General features: G+C 35.5%; 1 protein-coding gene, 1 long non-coding RNA gene and 2 other non-coding genes across 4 annotated transcripts; all 4 read right to left on the bottom strand.

Annotated features, from left to right (window-relative positions):
• Positions 1-3,818: 3,818 nt before the first annotated feature.
• On the bottom strand, positions 3,819-3,921 carry LOC114819878 (small nucleolar RNA R71). The gene has a single exon (XR_003767176.1). It is a non-coding gene; the product is annotated as a small nucleolar RNA R71 (small nucleolar RNA).
• Positions 3,922-6,011: 2,090 nt separating this feature from the next.
• On the bottom strand, positions 6,012-8,157 carry LOC103422998 (cytochrome P450 71AU50). The gene is made up of 2 exons (XM_008361064.4): positions 7,171-8,157; positions 6,012-6,903 (listed from the first exon to the last, which is right to left on the bottom strand). The coding sequence occupies exons 1-2, from the start codon at positions 8,053-8,055 to the stop codon at positions 6,289-6,291; spliced, it is 1,500 nt and encodes a 499-aa protein (XP_008359286.2). The 5' UTR covers positions 8,056-8,157; the 3' UTR covers positions 6,012-6,288.
• Positions 8,158-14,257: 6,100 nt separating this feature from the next.
• LOC114819877 (small nucleolar RNA R71) lies at positions 14,258-14,362 on the bottom strand. Its single transcript, XR_003767175.1, has one exon. It is a non-coding gene; the product is annotated as a small nucleolar RNA R71 (small nucleolar RNA).
• A 101-nt stretch (positions 14,363-14,463) lies between these two features.
• Positions 14,464-17,788, bottom strand: LOC139189688 (uncharacterized). The gene is made up of 4 exons (XR_011573535.1): positions 17,370-17,788; positions 17,180-17,256; positions 16,956-17,063; positions 14,464-14,733 (listed from the first exon to the last, which is right to left on the bottom strand). It is a non-coding gene; the product is annotated as an uncharacterized lncRNA (long non-coding RNA).
• Positions 17,789-19,276: the final 1,488 nt, after the last annotated feature.

Genomic DNA, 19,276 nt, shown 5'->3' with positions numbered 1-19,276 from the left:
GGGCTGATTTGTTTAAAATTATCATTGTTTATTTAATATCTTATTATTTTTGTCATGATGACTAATTATAAAATAATAATTTTATTATTTTTATGTCATGATGACTTATGATTAAATAATATTATTTCTGATATCACATGATTCTACCACGTTATTGATTTTTATAACATGTGATTTATCAAACAACTGAATAAATCATTTGTTCATGATTATATATATATACACACACATTTAGGCAATACCTAATATATTGTTGATTTATGCAGCATGTCATTTATCAAACAATTGAATAAATCATTTATTCATGATTATATATATATACACACACATTTAGGCAATACCTAATATATTGTTGATTTATGTAGCATATCATTTATCAAACAACTGAATATATCATTTATTCATAATTATATATATATACCCACGCATTTAGGCAATACCTAATATATTGTCGATTTATGCAACATGTCAGTTATCACACAACAGAATAAATCATTTATTCACAGAAGGCACATAATACAATATTGCCTTGACAAACTTTGTCAATTTGATTTATTCATTATACGGTCGTACTTATCCTGTCATTTATTGTCAGTAATTATTAAGCAACTAGATCCACTGATCAACATTGTTGCTGATTAAAGAAGTCTACCAACTTATAGACTGATGAGCCATGTGCTTATGGTGATCTCTTGTCTGACCGGACACCCACTTGCTTATCATTAACCAGGTGATCAAAAGTACGTCCAATACTCCAAAATTATTCAGCAGTCTGCCGCTATTATCACCAACTAGGTGATCAAAAGTACGTCCAGTACTCCAAAATTATTCAGCAGCCTGGCGCTATGATCACCAACTAGGTGATCAAAAGTACGTCCAATACTCCAAAATTATTCAGCAGCATGCCGCTATTATCACCAACTATGTGATCAAAAGTACGTCCAGTACTCCAAAATTATTCAGCAGCCTGGCGCTATGATCACCAACTAGGTGATCAAAAGTACGTCCAGTACTCCAAAATTATTCAGCAAGCCTGCCGCTATTATCACCACTAGGTGATCAAAAGTACGTCCAGTACTCCAAAATTATTCAGCAAGCCTGCCGCTATTATCACCAACTAGGTAATCAAAAGAACGTCCAGAGTTCCAAAATTATTTAGCAGCATGCCGCTATTATCACCAACTAGGTGATCAAAAGTACGTCCAGTACTCCAAAATTATTCAGCAGCCTGCCATTATTATCACCAACCAGGTGATCAAAAGTACGTCCAGTACTCCAAAATTATTCGACAGCCTGCCGCTATTATCACCAACTAGGTGATCAAAAGTACGTCCAGTACTCCAAAATTATTCGGCAGCCTGCCGCTATTATCACCAACTAGGTGATCAAAAGTACGTCCAGTACTCCAAAATTATACATGAGCATCATTCATGTCAATCAACATAAACATTCATGAGCATCACTCAAGTTAATCAGCTTCGAAAGCTTCATTTACAAAGCTCCAGCTTCAAACGCTTCATTTACAGAGCTCTAGCTTCGAAAGCTTCATTTACGTAGCTCCAGCTTCGAAAGCTTCATTTGCATAGCTTCAGCTTCGAAAGCTTCATTTATAGAACTCCAGCTTCGAAAGCTTCATTTATAGAGTTACAGCTTCGAAAGCTTCATTTACAAGAGCTCCAGCTTCGAAAGCTTCATTTACAAAGCTCCGACTTCAAAAGCTTCATTTACAAAAGCTCCAGCTTCAAAGCTTCACTTTCAAAGCCTCACCTATAAAACTTCACTTTCAAAGCTTCACCTACAAAGCTTCAGTGCATGATATACAAAGACCGCCTCCGAACAACCGCCACTTCGGCCCATACATGGATTGAATTTGAAGTCTCCAGCCAACATACCCTATTAACTGAAGACTTGGAGGACTACACTATGTACCATATATTGGGCTTCTGCAATTGGGCCTCATGAAAAATACTTGAGGGACGTAGCCCATTATTTATGTACTGAGGAGCGAACCCTTATTCTATAAAAGGGACTCCTTCACCTTCATTAGAGAGCATCGCCGCCAGGTGAGCAACTGTCTCGCCGCGAACATCACTCCTAACCCATCACTTATGTATTGAGGAATGAGCCATTATTCTATAAGGGACTCCCTCACCATCATTAGAGAGCATCGCCACCTGCTGAGCAACCGCCTCGCCGCGAGTATCAACTCTAACCCATCATTTATGTATTGAAGAGCGAACCTTTATTTTATAAAAGGGACTCTTTCACCTTCATTAGAGAGAGACTTTTAGCCCATCACTTATGTATTGAAAAGCGAACCCTTATTCTATAAAAGGGACTCCCTCACCTTCATTAGAGAGCATCGCCGCCTGCTGAGCAATCGCATCGCCGCGAGCATCAACTCTAGCCCATCATTTATGTATTAAAGAGCGAACCCTTATTTTATAAAAGGGACTCCCTCACCTTTATTAGAGAGAGACTCTTAGCCCATCACTTATGTATTGAGGAGCGAACCCTTATTCTATAAAAGGGACTCCCTCATCTTCATTAGAGAGCATCACTGCATGCTGAGCAACCGCCTCGCCGCGAGCATCAACTCTAGCCTATCATTTATGTATTGAGGAGTGATCCTTTATTCTATAAAAGGGACTCCCTCACCTTCAACGCCACAAGCCGAGCGAACCAAGGCAACATAAGCCATAAGCCGAACAGCCTCGCAACATGTGCTACTTCTAGTTGAGCATCATTTCACATTGAGCACCGCCTCATATCGAGTATTTAGTTCTAGACGACATCTAGTTACTTCAGCCTACACAGGGACTGAATTTCAAGTCTCAATCCAAAAGACTACTTGGGGGACTACTGTTGGTACCATATTATATTGGGCCTCGTTACTTGGGCTTCCAGACATTGAGCCCATGATTTATGTAAAAGGGAAGGAGCCCTTAGTTTATAAAAGGGACTCCTCATCCTCACAATCCTAAGGCCTCACATCCCCAAATGGAGGCTCTCATATTCAAAGCAACCTTCTCACAAATAGGAAAACTCTCTCAAACTCTCTCTTTCTCTGGGGGACTCCCCCTCACACTTGTAATCCATACATTCATACAGATAAATACAATCAACATAAGTGTGGACGTAGCCCAAACATTGGGGTGAACCACGATACATCTTGTGTTCTTTACTTTCTTGCAGATTCACGGTCGAATTTATGTTGTTCCAAGACCACTTCGGTTTTGTGCATCAACAAATGTTACGAATGGCTAAATGAGTGAGCGTAGGGCTTGGCCTATATTGACCTATTAGTGCCTTTACCCCTGTGAACGTAAAATAAGACAAAGGCGAAGGGAACGTAATTTGATGTGGTAACCCTCACTACAGGGAACGTTTCTAGAGAATCTGTTTACTGGGGTTTTCGACAATAAGGATACAATAACATTAGTGATACCAGCAGCTGGCCGACCCTTGCCAGAGTCTATAACAGCCCGTGCTAATGACTTGCTGAGTTGCATTGTTTATCAAGAAAATGAGGAAGGTGATTCGTTTGAGATAAGGCATCACATGTTGGATTTTGCCAACTTTGCATGTGTTATCTCATGATGATCCTAACAAGCATATCACTAAATTTTTTATGGGATGCAAGAACATCTTGGTTAAGAGATTTTTAGCCGAATTTATCAAACTTATTTTTTCCTTACACTCTAAAGGAAAAGGCGAAGGCATGGCTCTTCACACTTCTATCTAGCAGCATTACTTCCTGGGAGCTGTTGAATGAAAAATTCCTAAGGGAGTTCTATCCGGCCTCCAAGACTCTTTCCATGAGGAGGGAAATTTTGTCTTTTCTCAAAAACCACATGAAGAGTTCCATGAGGCATGAGAGTGGTACAAGGAGTTATTCACAAAGTGTCCCCATAATGGCATTGATGGAGATACACATACAAAACTGTTCTTTGACGGTCTAAATCAAACTAGGAAAACTAATGAAAATGGCCTGAAAACTTTGAGTTTTAATGATAAGGACAAAATAAAGGGTAAGTGAATAGTACCAGGTTTGACTTTTTAGTGTAAAAATATGATTTTTTGTTAAAGTGAACAATATCATAGATTTTTCGTTAAAACTCTCAATCAAACTAGCAGAAGTTATTAATGCATCATTTGGAGGCGCGTTGATGTTTAAAAATGTCAAAGAAGTGTTTGAGTTATTTGGGAACATTGAATCACAACAATGGACATCTGAACTAACACAAAAATGAGCATTTTTTTAATTATATCACCTAACGGCTTGATATTTGTTGAGAAAATAAAAAAATTGGAAAAAAAAAAGCCAAGGGGCCAAATAAATTAAGCAGACTAGGTAGTTCACTAATTCCTTCATTGACCGCTACCACACATCGCCCGCATTTTCTAGTGTCGGTTCAGTTGGAGTGTTTGTTTGAGTCCACAAAAAACAATAAAAGATTCTTTCATTTGACGGCTACCACATATCGCCCGCATTTTCTAGTGTCAGTTGGAGTGTTTGTTTGAGACCACAAAAAAAAAAAAAAAAAAAATTCTTATTTTATAGTCAAATTTTCTTAAAATTTCTACAAGGACCTCATAACGTGTCATACTTGGAAATTTCCAAAATTAAAAACAAAAACACGTAATATGTTAAATTTCGCATCACCCATTACTGTCTACGAGACGAATGCCATATTAATTCAAATTTGAGATACGATGGTTGATAACGAAATTTTTATCATTATATTAAGGTAACATTTCAAAGAAAGATGCGTGCATCTAATCACTTGAACTTACATAATGGTGTTGCCCCAATAAGAAGTACGTCCACTGACGTATTTGGATTCTATCCGAATTCAAATTATGGATAAATTTTTAATTGTGATTGGAATATGGATAGTACATCACGTGTTTTTATGTAAGTGGTGGAAAATTTTAATTTTTAAGTTATTAATCTTTTAACACACATAACCCACCATTTATATAAAGACACATGATGTATCACTGAAAAATCTCTCCAAATTGTGGAGAATCCTCACATTCTAATCGTTTATCGTACACAGTTTGACTAGAAATCATTTTGAATTTTTTATTTAAAATTAAACACAAATAGCACCTAACGAAAACTGACAGCATGATGTATGATGAATGGTCATGACATAAGGATATTATGTGTGGATATTATAATACCCACGTTGCATTCAAATAATTGTAATATCTTAAATCATAAGAGTTAAATCCCCTTCAACCACGTTGCATTCAATCTTTTTACTTAATAATCTCTTTACTTATTTAATAGGAGTGTGATATCCACACACTTCTTTTTACTTCTCCCACATTTTTTTGGTTTTCGACCATCGGATCGGATGAATTGAAGAAGATTAACGGACATAAATTAACAAGAGATGTGTGAGAAGTAAAAAATAGTGTGTGAATAATACATCTCATTTAATATACCTCGACCATATATATATATATTTTTTTTTTTTTGCGTGGATATTATGCGTATATAACAGATGTATCGTTTGTAAGCTTCTTATGGTATAAGTTCAATTTAAAAAATAGCTTGGTTTTTTGAACCTGGATCTAACTGCCCTTTATTAATTCAACAATTGCGTGGTTTTTTTTCTATACATGGAAAGTGATTGAAGTGAATTAGAATAATAGTAATGGCACATCTTTTGTATTTTCGTAAGGGGCCCTTTTTCTCCTCTACGCACTTTTTACTTAAAGGAAAACTAATGAAAAAAGCTTGAAAACTTTGATTTTTAATGATAATAACAAAATAAAGGGTAAAGTGAATAGTATCAATTTTGACTTTTTAGTGTAAAAATATGGTTTTTCGTTAAAATGAATAGTACCGTGGGCTTTTCGTTAAAACTCCCTTTATTTAATTATATTTGTTGTTTTATTTGATTTCTTTAGTTCGACGATCGAAAAATAAAGAAATGTGAAAGATTTAAAAGGTGTGTGAAAATCAACTTCCTTTCGCTGTAAGCATGCTGTTAGGGTTGTTTCATAACGACTTTTCATTATTGAAAATTTGACACCACTTTATTTAATTTATTACATTGCTTGTTCTCCTCATCAAGTGAAGAACACAGACGTAAGACAGTAGAAACATAGAAAAGATGTCTCCGGAAGGGGTAGATAACCGTGATTTCCCACTAGTTGTCCATCTTAAAAAAAAAAAAAAAGGGAGGGAAACACAAAAAAGATAGCTAGTCCACGACATATACGTATGACAAGTAGGAAAATATATAGACACTACAGACACATAAAACATGATCAATTCTGAAGGCGATATGAAGGAATAAGGAGCAAATCCTTGGACCTAGAAACTACAAGACCAAACACCTCAGTCATATCCAACTCATTTGGCAACATGTTGTCTGGAAGTTCCCAATCAAAACAATGCACAATCTGTGCCAACACAAACTGTATCACAGTAAGCCCTAACTGCATTCCAGCGCAACGTCTTCTGCCAGAGCCAAACGGTATAAGCTGAAAGTGTTTTCCTTTAACATCAATATTGCTGCCCTCAAACCTTTCTGGTACAAACTTCTCTGCATCTTCCCAAGCACTTGGGTCTCTCCCAATTGCCCATGCATTTATGATAAGGCGCGAATTCTTCGGTATGTGGTACCCATCGACAGTGCAATCTTCGATGGATAAATGAGGGAGCAACAATGGTACCGCAGGATGTAGCCTCAAGGTTTCCTTCACTACCATGTCCAAGTACTCCAATTTCTCCAAGTCTGATTCCTCCACCATTCTATTGAGACCTACAACATTTTCTAGCTCCTTTTGGAGTTTCTTCATAACTTGTGGATGCCTAAGGAGTTCTGAGAACGCCCACAGGATTACTGTTGACGGTGTGTCCACTGAGGCCGCGAACATGTCCTGCCAATAAATTTTTCATTGTTAGATGAAGTATATATATAGTAGTGCGACACATGTACATAGATGACAATTTAATGTACATAATGAATTACAAATTTGAACCATCAACAGTTAATTTAATATATTCAAAAGAAAATCAACCTAATACTTCAGAATCACAATCTTAGACCACATCATGTTAAATCGTATAACAAGAAACAAGTTCTTTTTAATTTGATGTCAAGCAAGAATGACACGACAAATATGCAAAATGATATGTATACTTACCAACATAAGGGCTTTGACATGCACGCGTTCGATTCGGTAGTCTGATTCTTCAGACCCCATGTGGCCCAGCATGACATCAACAAAGTCCTTTGTTCTTTCTTCATCCTTGGATTGAAGATGGTCGTCGATTATGTTCTCAAAAAAAGCATCAAACGCCTTGTTGATAGCCTTCATTTTTTTAGTGAGCCCTTGCAGGTCAAGTGGCGCAAGAAAAGGAATGTGATCATTCAAATTAGGTGCTGCTACTAATTGGATAGCCTCTTTCATCACCGCTGTGAATCCCCTTTCGTCAAACTCCACGTCCTTGTACTTCTTCCCAAACACCAGCCGACAGGTCAGGTCAACGCCGAGCGATGCGATCTTGCCACTGAGATTGATAGGAACCCGTCGATTATTGGCGTCCTTTTGAACAGATTGAATCAGAAGAGAAACCTCTTCTCTCCTCATGGCCTTGAAAGAGTTGATCTTGTGGTTGCTAAGTAATTCGAGCATGCACATCTTTCGCATATCGCGCCAATACGGGCCATACTCAGCAAAGCTCATGTTCGTTTGCCCAAAGATGACGTGCTTTGCACCTTCATGAGGTGGTCTACTTGCAAAAGTAAGGTCGTGTGTTTTGAGGAACAGCTCGGCCGCTCGTGGGGACGAGATAACAATGTTATGGTGGAGGCCTAACCGCATGTACATGATGTCGCCGTATTTCTGGGCTAGTTGATAAAGATTCCTGTTAGGGACCTTCCCTAACAAGTGGAGGCTGCCAAAGATAGGAAACCCTCTCGGACCAGGAGGTAGCTTCTTGTTCTTGTTCTTGCCTTTTGATATCCATGTCTGCAGGACGTGAACAAGTGCAAGCACCCCAATTGTTGCCCAAATCCAAAGTGCCATATTGCTCTTTGGGAATTTTCAGGGAGGTTTTAGCTGTTTCAGACTTCGACCAGCTCTCAATTTGTTTCTTTGAGTATTATGAATGCTAACTGATGCTTGATTTTATAACCGTGGAGGAGTGGAAAGGTCAAACCAGTTAGATATAAAATATCATTAACTGTATACGTGCAGTCTTGGACCTGTCCATTTTTGCAATTATTTTATTTTCTTGGACTTACCCATTTTTGCCAGTATCGTATTTAAAATCGTTGACTTATTAACCATTGTTTCAAAATTATTATGGTAAAAAGTCAATTGAATGTTACTACAATCTATTAGTATTTTTCTTCATTTATAAGTGAGAGATCTTAGCTTTGATTTTTGCCAAAAATGATTTTGAATTATATTATTGATAGCTTATTGTGGGGCTAAATCTACATCTGTAAATGATATCATTTGTTCAAAAAAAAAAAATCAATTAAACCAAATATCAATTTGTCATCCATATATAATTAATAAATGGACGATTTATAATGAAATGTTGGTTAATATCAAGATAGTCTATTTCTTAAATGCATGTGAATAACTAAGGATCTCGAATTTAATTAATTATTTTGTAAAAATGATCTTAAAAATAATAATTAAGAAAATATACAAGTGGATGCAAGTATTTCCCTTCCAAATTATGATTTCAAAGATTGAACGGCCCATTGGACAAGATTCAAGATTGAACGGCGGAAAAGATTGGAAATTCAACAGGAACGAGTTGCAGCTAAGAAAAACATGGGTAGCACTATTGTTTGTCCTATTTTGTGATCACATATTTTGATAGTTTCTTGAAATATATTTTTTTATAAGAAAATTTAGTTGAGTAAAGTCGTAGATGGCTAGGAGCCTAGGACCGGTGAAAGGACTAACCCTGCCATTTAAGGCTGCGGAAGCAGCTTCAATGACCAATACTTTTCAAAAACACAGGTTGGTCTTTTGTTTACCAAATACAAAAACACCCAAGCTTTTTTCCCACATGTTTGATAAAAAAAATTGAGGCAATACGATATTGGTAATAGTTTAATTTCTATATTTTTAGTATAGATAATATCGTATATACAAAAAAATGTTCATTGAGTGTTTTTATTAAGACCTTGTTTTGTTAGGCTATTTTTATTAAATTCCCTATAAGAAAAAAGGGTTTTACAAGTGAACTGTTGATAACATTGGCACTAGAGGAGAATACTATTTCAAAAGATAAGATTATGACTCGAGGAAAGCACCATTTCAAACTCAACACTTTTGGAAAAAAAACAAATTACTTTGCAACGAAACCAAAAGGAATTTCACAATTAAAAATAGGGAACTTTAACGAAAAGCACCCGGTACTGTTCACTTTAACGAAAAACCACATTTTTACACTAAAAAGTCAATCCTGGTACTATTCACTTTACCCTTTATTTTGTCCTTATCATTAAAACTCAAAGTTTTCAAGCCCTTTTCATTAGTTTTCCTTTAAAAATAAAATAGCGCATGGCAACGTGGACATATAATGATTTTTTTGGCTAAATTTCTCAGATGGTTTTATATATATATAAAAAAAAAATAGGTTTAAATGTCAAAATAGTTTATGTGTTTTAGCAATTAGGTCAGTATAGTCACTCTGTTTTTAATTTGGCCAATTTAATATTCGTATTTATCTTTATTAGCCAATTAAGGACATTTCATCCAATCATTCTTAAAATTTTCATAAACTATTATAAAGTTGTTTATAAAATTATCTATTTGATTTAAAATAAAATAAAAATCAAAAGAAAAATTACTCTCGTCCCAACTTCCCGACCTCTTGTCTAACGTTCTATCCTCTCCCAATTTTCTTGCCTCCCTCTTTTCTGTGTCACAACCTTAATAGCTTTTTAGATTTGAAGTATTATCTCTTATATGTGTTATTTCTTATTGATATGCATTTTTTTGTAACTTAAATTTAAAATAAAGATAAATGGTAGTATATGGCTCTCTCAATTGCAGTCTGCTTTTTAAGTACATAGTTGAAGATGAGGTGGTTATGATTAAATTTTTTAGGACTACGATGATGGAACTCGTGCAATGACAGGTGGATCTAGAGACACGTTCGTCGAGTTGCCTGGTGGTTAAGGTTGGGATTTGGGTTAAGGACAGGACAGATGGCAGGGTGGGTTTGTTTTAATATATTTTCTTTTCATTTTGAAATTAAATTTTTTTTATCTTAATTGAAAAATATCTTTCTATAATGGGTTATAATATTTTTATGAATTTTTAACATAAATTGGATGTAATGTCCTTAATTGGTTAGCGAAGATCAACACGAAGACTAAATGCCAAATTAAATACACAAAGCCTAAATTGGCCAAATGACTATAACTCATCGACCATTTTGACATTGAGCGAAAATTATATAGTTTTGTTGAGGTGTTCTTTTCAGTTTGCTTACTTTTTTACCAATTTGTGGCTTAAAAAAATATGGGTAATACTTGCACTCCTCCTCTTGGAGGGATAAACTAGTTTTTCCCTTGCGAATAACGTGTATCACCCCCATAAAAAGTCATTTCAATAAAAAATCATTTAATCATTCAAATGTATAAAACAAATCGACGATGCTATAGGTACCGAGTAATATATTTATGATGAACTGCATTTATTTTGATGTGTTGGGATGATGAAACAATCTCCAATTCAAATGATATTTTTTGAGTGATCTTTAAGTAAAAATTGATAAATTGAACGATTATGATCCTTGAATTTATTCAAGGGTCTTGACGACTTGATCTTGAATTAAACGTCGTTACAAGTTTTGAGCTTGCAACAAAGTCTTGAAGGAATCAGCACAAGTGCTTGATAATTTTTCAAGAGAGTGCTTCGACTTTAGTTGTATGTTCTTTGAAGAGAGCTTTGGCAGCATATTAGTCTTCAAAGATTTGGCAGAGGTTCTTATTTTGTGAGAATTTCGGCCCTTCAATGTAGAAATCGTCCACCCTTTGTTTGTCCTGGGACCTTGTATTTATAGACTTCCAAAGTCATGCCTTTGGGTGGATTTGGTTTTGATTTGTGTCTTGTTTCAGCCACTTTCCCTTGCTTGGCCGAATTATGGGGCTTTCTTGCTTATTTTGTGAGCAATCTTTAATTCTGCTTGTTTTGTGAAGATGCTTTAGCTTTTTTTCCGGTTTCGAGAGCAATTTGGACCATTTGATGATTTTAAGGGGTATTTTCCCCTTTTGGCCGAATTTTGGGGAAGTTTTGAGCTTCCTTTGCTTGTTTTGAGCTTCCTTTGCTTGTTTTGTGCCACATGTCATTGATGACTTGTCTATTTGTGATGAGTCATATGCCACGTGGAGCTTTGTGATGCATAATTTGCATGCAACGAATAGTACCTAATGAAAACTGACCACACGATGTACGATGAACGACCATGATGTGAGAATCCCTAGAGTCCTCATAAAAAGAATCCGGAGAGATCCTCATCCGTCCACTGACTATTATCTTTTTATTAAGTTTGTGATAAAATTGAAAGTTTCAAATAATTGTAATATCTAAAATCATAAGAAATAAATCCCCTTCAACCACGTTGCATTCAATCTTTTTACTTAACAATCTCTTTATTTATTTAATATACCTCGATCATATATATATATATATATATTTTGCGCGGATATTATGCGTATATAACAGATGTATAGTTTGTAAGCTTCTTATGATATAAAGTTCAATTTAAAAACTAGCTTGGATTTTTGAACCTGGATCTAACTACCCTTTAATTCAACAATTGCATAATTTTTTTTTCTATACATGGAAATTGATTGAAGTGAAATAGAATAGTTATGGCATAGCTTTTGTACTTTCGTAAGGGACCCTTTTTTCTCCTCTACGCACTTTTATTTAATTGTGTTTGTTGTTTTATTTGATTTATTTAATTCGATGATCGAAAAAAGAAGAAGTGTAAAACGTGTGAAAATCAACTTCCTTTCATAAGAGATGCTGTAAGCATGCTGTTAAGGTTGTTTCGTAAAGACTTTTCATTATTGAAAACTTGAAACTGATGAGTAGATTTTATATTATATATTTTGCCATATTCTTAGTATATTTTGGCTAATATTTTGAAAGAATTTTGATACTTTGAATTGTATTTTCAATATAGGACTTTCGACTTCATCTAGAGCAAAACAGGAACCAATGGACGAATTTTGGAGTAATTCTAGTTGTAGGACGTTCGTGAGTCACTAAGCTTGATCATATCAAAATTTGGGAATTTTCCACCAAGCGGTTATTGTCTGGCGATAAAATAAATGAGCGATGCGCAGTGCTGAAAAATGACGTTTCTGGGCTTAAATTGCGTTTTTGGAGCCCAATCTGACCTCGGATGGTTTCGTGGCATTCTGGAGATATGTTTGGAACGGCCTAATCGTTAAAACAAGCTATCTTGGGCCAGATTTGAAGGAGATCTGAGGCTAAAACGTGGCTGGACAAGTACTTGGTAGATTCCCCTAGTTTAATTAGGGTTTTATTTTCTAAGATATTTTATTATTTTTCTTAGTTTCCTAATTGGAATAAGAGACCTATGTTTTAGGGTTTGTGGATGGCTTAGCAAATATATTGCTCTGCCGTTCTTTGTTTTATGGGCTACGCTTTCTTTTATGCAACTTTTGGAAACAGAGAGAATTGCTAGGATTCTTAGAGATTTTCTACTTGAAGGTGCTTTCAATCCTTTTCTTAATAATATTTTCTATGATTTTAATTATGAATATGCGTAACTAATTTCTTTTGCTAGTGCGAATCCCTGAGCCTTAGCATGAATATGTGATTTTTATTTAATTGTTTATGATTGATTGCATGCATACTTTGAATTATTAATTAACGTGATTAAAACTATCTAAATGTCTTAATGCCTGATCACTATTAGGATCTTTAGAAAAGTAATTTGATGCAATTTTGGTCGGAAGGTTCCCTGCAATTGATGCTGGCTTTTTGTGATTAATAATTGTAATTTCACTTAAGATGAACACCATGTCTTAAGGATTGCATGGTTTTTCAAAGGGTTATCATAAAACATAATGAGTCTTTCATGTTTAGATTTGATCTGAACGTCCGGACGGGTTGCATGTTAGATATACGTTCTATGTTGGAGGTTCCAAGTAGAATATGAATTAAGAAAATCTAACCTTCAAAGTGGCATATGTAGATCATAAATAATTGGTAGAAGTTTATAGGATTGCTAGATGATGGTGGAACCCTAGTATTTTCGTAATTTGATTTCCCCAAAAACTGTTTTCTTTTCCCTCTAATTTTAATATTGCAGATTATTTTACTTTTATTAATTAAATTCGTGTTTAATTTAAATAGGTTATAAGATCAATCCTCTCAATTTCTACTCTACAATAATTAATTAGAATTTGGTTTGTTTCGAATTATTTAATAATCCATGTGGAGAACGATCTTGTAAGATCCGTTTAAACTACAATAACCTTGTCATTCTTGCAAGTATTATAGGAGTTTTTTAGCCCGTTCACATGTGTAGTAAAATCCCTATCAAGAAAATGGCGCCGTTGCCAAGGATTATTTAAAATAATTCCTTCTAATTAGATTTTCAGTTGGTTATTGTTGTTTATGCATATAAAAAAAAATTTCGTTTTTATTTTATTTTTCTCAGATTAGAGCAGTACAGTGCAGAAATTGTTTCCTTTTGATCCAGAACTCAAGCAAACTTACTTGAGCAAACTTTAAGGAGACGCAGGGAGAAAAATTTGCAGTGGGTTCCTTCTCTGCAGGGACTTTTCTGCAGTCTTTAATTTATGGGGATCTTCATAATAAAGAAAAAATGGCATTCGTTATTCCAGAGGCGGGTCAGCCTTTGGGTGATTCTTTAACAGCTCATACCACTAACATGCCAAGTTGCATTACTTATCCAGTAGTGGAGGAACATTCAACATTCGAAATAAAGCAACATATGTTGAATATTCTACCTACATTTCATGGGTTATCAACTGACGATCCAAACATGCATATTGCAGAATTTTTAATGGGATGCAAGAATATTTTGGTGAGAGGATTTTCAGCTAAATTTATTAAGCTTTGTTTGTTTCCATACACTCTGATAGATCAAGCACGAAGATGGCTTCTCACACTCCCATCTGGAAGCATTACAACTTGGGCCCAACTCAGTGAAATTTTTTTAAACAAGTATTATCCAGCTTCAAAGACTCTTGACATGAGAACTCAGATTTTATCTTTTGCCCAAAAACCAAATGAAGAGTTTCATGAGGCGTGCGAGCGGTTCAAATAGTTGATTAGAAAATGTCCACATTCCGGTATTAACAGTACTGATCAGATACATATATTTTTCAGATGGTTAAATATGACAATAAAAACCCTTGTCAACGCTTCATGCGGAGGTTCGTACAAGGATAAAACTGCACAAGAGGCTTGTTTATTATTTGAAAAAATGGTAGCAGATACACAGCAATGGGCAGTTAAGCAGCCACAATCTAAGTCTGTTTTTGAGATGTCTAATGGTTCACCATATGTGTCGGCACAAATTGAAAAAATGGAGAAAAACCTTGAAAGATTTGATGTAAAATTTGACATGTTATTACAAAGAATTCCAGGTTCACAGGTTGTTGTACAGCAGCCCTTACAAGCTGCCTGCAGCATTTGAAGCATGACAACTCATGATTTTATGACCTGTCCACATAAAGATGTTTTTCCTGAGTTTACAGCTTAGCAGGTTGGTTAATGCATTCAGTAATTTTCAGCGTCCCTGATATGACCCATATTCAAATTTCTACAACCCGGGTAGGAGAGATCATTGTAATTTAAAGTGGGATAGTGATCAGCTTGCAATGCCACAATTTCAACAACAATTACAGCAACCTAAGGCACCTAAGGCTACTTGGGAAATTGCAATTGAAAAATTAGCTAATACTACCAGTCAAGAAATCCAAAATCTGCATGCATCAATGAAAAATAAGGAAAAACAAATTGAGCAGATTGCGTTGCAGGTTTCAGAAAGAGCATCGAGTACATTTCCTAGTCAAACAGTACCTAATCCAAGAGGACGAGAAGAATGCAATGCTGTACGAACTTTACAGTCTAGCAAAAGTTATGACAATAGACATGAAAATTGCGCTGGAAATTCTCAGGCAGCAGAACAGCCCCAAACTAAATCTGCAATTTATGCAGATTTTGGGCTTCCACTAGATAAATCCGAAAATATTGCAGAAGCTACCACAAAAATTGCAGAACGTGTTTATGTGCCTTCTATGCCTTATCTCGAAAGGTTGAAGCGTAAAGCTAATGATCAACAATTGACAGATTTTATGAAGACTTTGGCTAAAGTTCAAATTAATCTTCCATTAACTGATGCAATCAAGAACATTCCATATTATGCCAAGTTTTTTAAGGACGTTTGCTCAAAGAAAAAGAAGCTCGTTGATTTTGAAAAAGTGATTCTTAAAGAACTGTAGCGCAGTTTTATTACATAAGTTTCCCCTAAAGAAAAAAGATCCAGGGAGTTTTACTATCTCTTGCACCATTGGAAATTGTGATTTTAGTAGTACTTTAATTGAATTACGTGCTAATGTAAACTTAATGTCTTATTCTGTTTTTAAACGTTTAGGTGAAGGAGAGCTAAAGCCAACCTCCAACATTATTCAATTGGCTGACCGTTCAATTACCTATCCTAGAAGGATCATTGAAGATGTTATTGTGAAGGTTGACAAATTATATTTACCAGCTGATTTTATGGTGTTAGACATGGATGAGGATTTGACAACACCCATCATCTTGGGCCGCCCATTCCTAGCAACAGCCCGGACTCTTATTGATGTTGAAGCCGGAACACTAACATTTCGGGTCGAAGATCAAATAGTTGTTTTTAGGTTGTTTGAAGAAAGCATACATTTAGGTGATAAGCAAGAATGCATGCGTGTTGATGCATTAGATGGTTTACCTAGTGTTGATTTTATAACCAGATCATCAACTGACCATCTGTCCATAAAGCCTCCAAATTTGATTCGTGATTGCATTAGTCCTAAATTGCAACAGCAAAGTGTGCAACATAATGTCCAGCCGATTAACATTAAGAAAAAACATGACAATTTGCCAGGCAGCCCAAATTTTAAGAAAATACAACCTAGTAGAAAGGTGTGGCTATTAAATTCCAGTTTTAAGTTAATTCCAGGGAGACAAGAGTCTCAAGGAAAGGTCATTTTCTAGTTACTAAAGTTTTTCAAAATGGTAATGTAGAAATCACAGCTGAGGGCAAAGATTTCCCATTTAAGGTTACCAAACATCAACTTAAACCATGCATAGGGAAATTTGGTGCAAGGGAGTCTTTGACTTTGAAAGAACCAGTGATTTGACCACCACGCTTTTACAACGTCTAGCTACAGACTTAAAATAAAGCGCTTGTTGGGAGGCAACCCAATTTTTCTAAACTCTTTCCTTATTTTATTTTTCGTTTGATTTTTTTCTATTATTACTTAAATTTCTGGATGGATTTACATACCTAAGTTTTAATAAAAAAATACAGATTATAAAAATTAAAAAATTAAAAAATTAAAACGTGAAAAATCCAAAAATATTTTGCTTTCTTTATTTACGCAGTTGATTTTAGCTCCGTTTTTAATATTCGCTTATATTGGTTAATTGTAGGGTGCACTCATGGAAACTAAGGGAAAATAGAGACAGTTTATCCTATGCTGGAATCATGCACCCAGCAGCAAGTTTACATTCACATAAACCACATCTACATTATACTGGAATTTCAAGCAATCACATAAGCTCAATCAAATATGCAAGTTTGGGGGTGGTTGTTGCAAATCCAGTACCGAAGCAAAAATTTTGATGCATTCAACAAATGAAAAAAAATGTCACTTATTTAGTTTGGAAGGATGAGTGTATACCTTCCATATCGACAGATCAAGACCTTTGCAAGGTGCCGTGCTTTTTGTCCAGTGGATCCGCACCGTCAACATGTCCTTTTTCTCGGATATGTCAGGAATCCAAGTGCCCTGTAAAAATAAAAATAAAAACAACACATCTTTATGAGTTATGACACATACAGGGGGTAATGATGAAGCACTTTCAGAAATGGGGTTTCATCACTGGTGGAGAACAACAGTTTTACCTCTGCAAGCCCAGGATCTGCAATGTCGTAGCTGGTTTTCATTTTCCTTGTCATTGTTAAGCTTCTAGATCGAGGACCTGTGCCCACAAACAAAATAAACATACTTACACATGCAGCATGGAGTATCTGAGACATAAAAACAACCGTGTTGAGCTGCTCGAGTAAAGTTAAATAGATGCATGGATCTTACCTTCCTATTTCCATGGTAGAAGCTGAAGGGTTTCGGGTTTCAGCAGAGACAAGCGAATGGAGTAGATCGGCTCGGATTTGCAACCATGAGGGGTCCTCACACCGATAAAACCACGTGCATGTGTTAGTTCTTGTTCCATTTCTCTAAAACAAATAAATCTGACAATGAAACCAAAAGATTGGAGGATGATTTTACCTTTGGGTTTTAGTTTTTCCGATTTTCCACCACGGCTAGGTACTCACGGAGGTGTGTTTGTTGCTGGATTATGGAAGGCTACGGATGCAGCGCTTATAGAGAACGAATGAGCTGCTGTGAAAGGGAGGTTTGAATTGATGGCTGGGTTTGAGAGTTTTGAACATGGGAAGAGCTATGTGCCTTTCTGAGGAGGGTGGTTTTCAAATGGCGAGGTAAAGAGTCGTTGGCTCTGGGTAGAATGACTGACAAAGACTGAGGACTGATAACGACTTTTCTTCTTCAGACTTGGGAACTTGCAAACACCATTTTCAAATTAGGATGCCAGCTACATCCCATTCAACCATCTCACAGGAATCCAATGTTCATATTGGACCTTTGTTTTGCAAGTTGGGTTTCAAACCCAACAGTTGCCACGTATGTAGTTTGTCAAGGCCCAAAGTTTGTCACGCCATCATCTTTCCCATAAAAGCTCAGGTGTTTTTCTCTCCTTTATTTTCGTTTTGTTTTATATTTTCTTTTATTTTATTTTCTTCTTATAGTTTTATCGTTTCTTTTTCATGTCAATTAGGGTTTTTGTGTTTTATTCTATTGTTCATTTCATTTTTCTTTTTGTTTCCACACCTTGAGGACAATGTGTGATTTAAGTTTGGGGGTGGGAAAGTAAATTTTAGGCTTTTAATTTTTTTTGTGTCAGTTAAGAATTTTCATTCTTTTTAAGTTGATATCCATAGATTATTTTAAACGTTAGAACAAATGGACATCGTGAAGATTAATCCCATAGTAGAGTTTTTTCTATTTATCGTTGCTTAGACACTAATTCATGAATTATACTTTGCCTTTGCACTTCACACCAATATGGTTTATGGGGAGTGAGATTGAAACACTTGCTTTTAGTCTAAGTTTATTTTTAATTTTTGTTTTAAGTAAAGTCAGTTATTATTGTGAATAAAGTAATAATTGTCTCACCCGAAACTTTGCCTAGTAACTGGGCCAGTCCTGCCTAATCAGCAGTGATTCTCAAGTCAAACGGTAGAGTTTTGGCATGGGACAGGGTGGTTAGTTGGTTTCGTAGCCATTTCAGCTCGGGTTAATAAGTCCTTAGGGGTGTTCTAGACCTAGGGCCCTAAAGCCCTAGTGGTTTGGGAGTCATTGACCTAAAGCTCACTACATGGGTTAGATCGAAAGCTTAAGTGAACCGACATTGCACGACCACTACTGTTACCAATATATATATATATATATGTTATATAAGAGAAAAAAAATTGAAAAAAAATTGAAAAAGAAAAAGAAAAATAGTTATATATAAAGTTAGTATGTGTGAAATAAAGAAGGACAAGAGGTAAGAGTTTTAGTCGAGTCCCCTTAACTATGTTGGTTCACTTTACACCGAAAGAAGTTTGTGAATTCTTTTCTAATTGATTCTAAATGGCTTTAGACTTTGTGGTGGGATTGGTTGGAACTTTTGAAAAGACGTTCTGATTTTTAACGTGTTCTATGGATTGCAACTTTGAAGGTGAAAATTTTTGTCAGTTAATTTTAGTTAAGTCTTTAGTTTGTTAGTTTTTATTTTTGTTTTCTAGTTTTATTTTGCATGAGGACAAGCAAAAAGCTAAGTTTGGGGGTATTTTGATGAGTAGATTTTATATTATATATTTTACCCTATTCTTAGTATATTTTGGTTAATATTTTGAAAGAATTTTGATACTTTGAAT

This window comes from Malus domestica, chromosome 11, assembly GCF_042453785.1.
Source record: "Malus domestica chromosome 11, GDT2T_hap1".
Lineage (NCBI taxonomy): Eukaryota > Viridiplantae > Streptophyta > Magnoliopsida > Rosales > Rosaceae > Malus > Malus domestica.
This window is presented reverse-complemented; position numbering and strand designations above follow the sequence as displayed.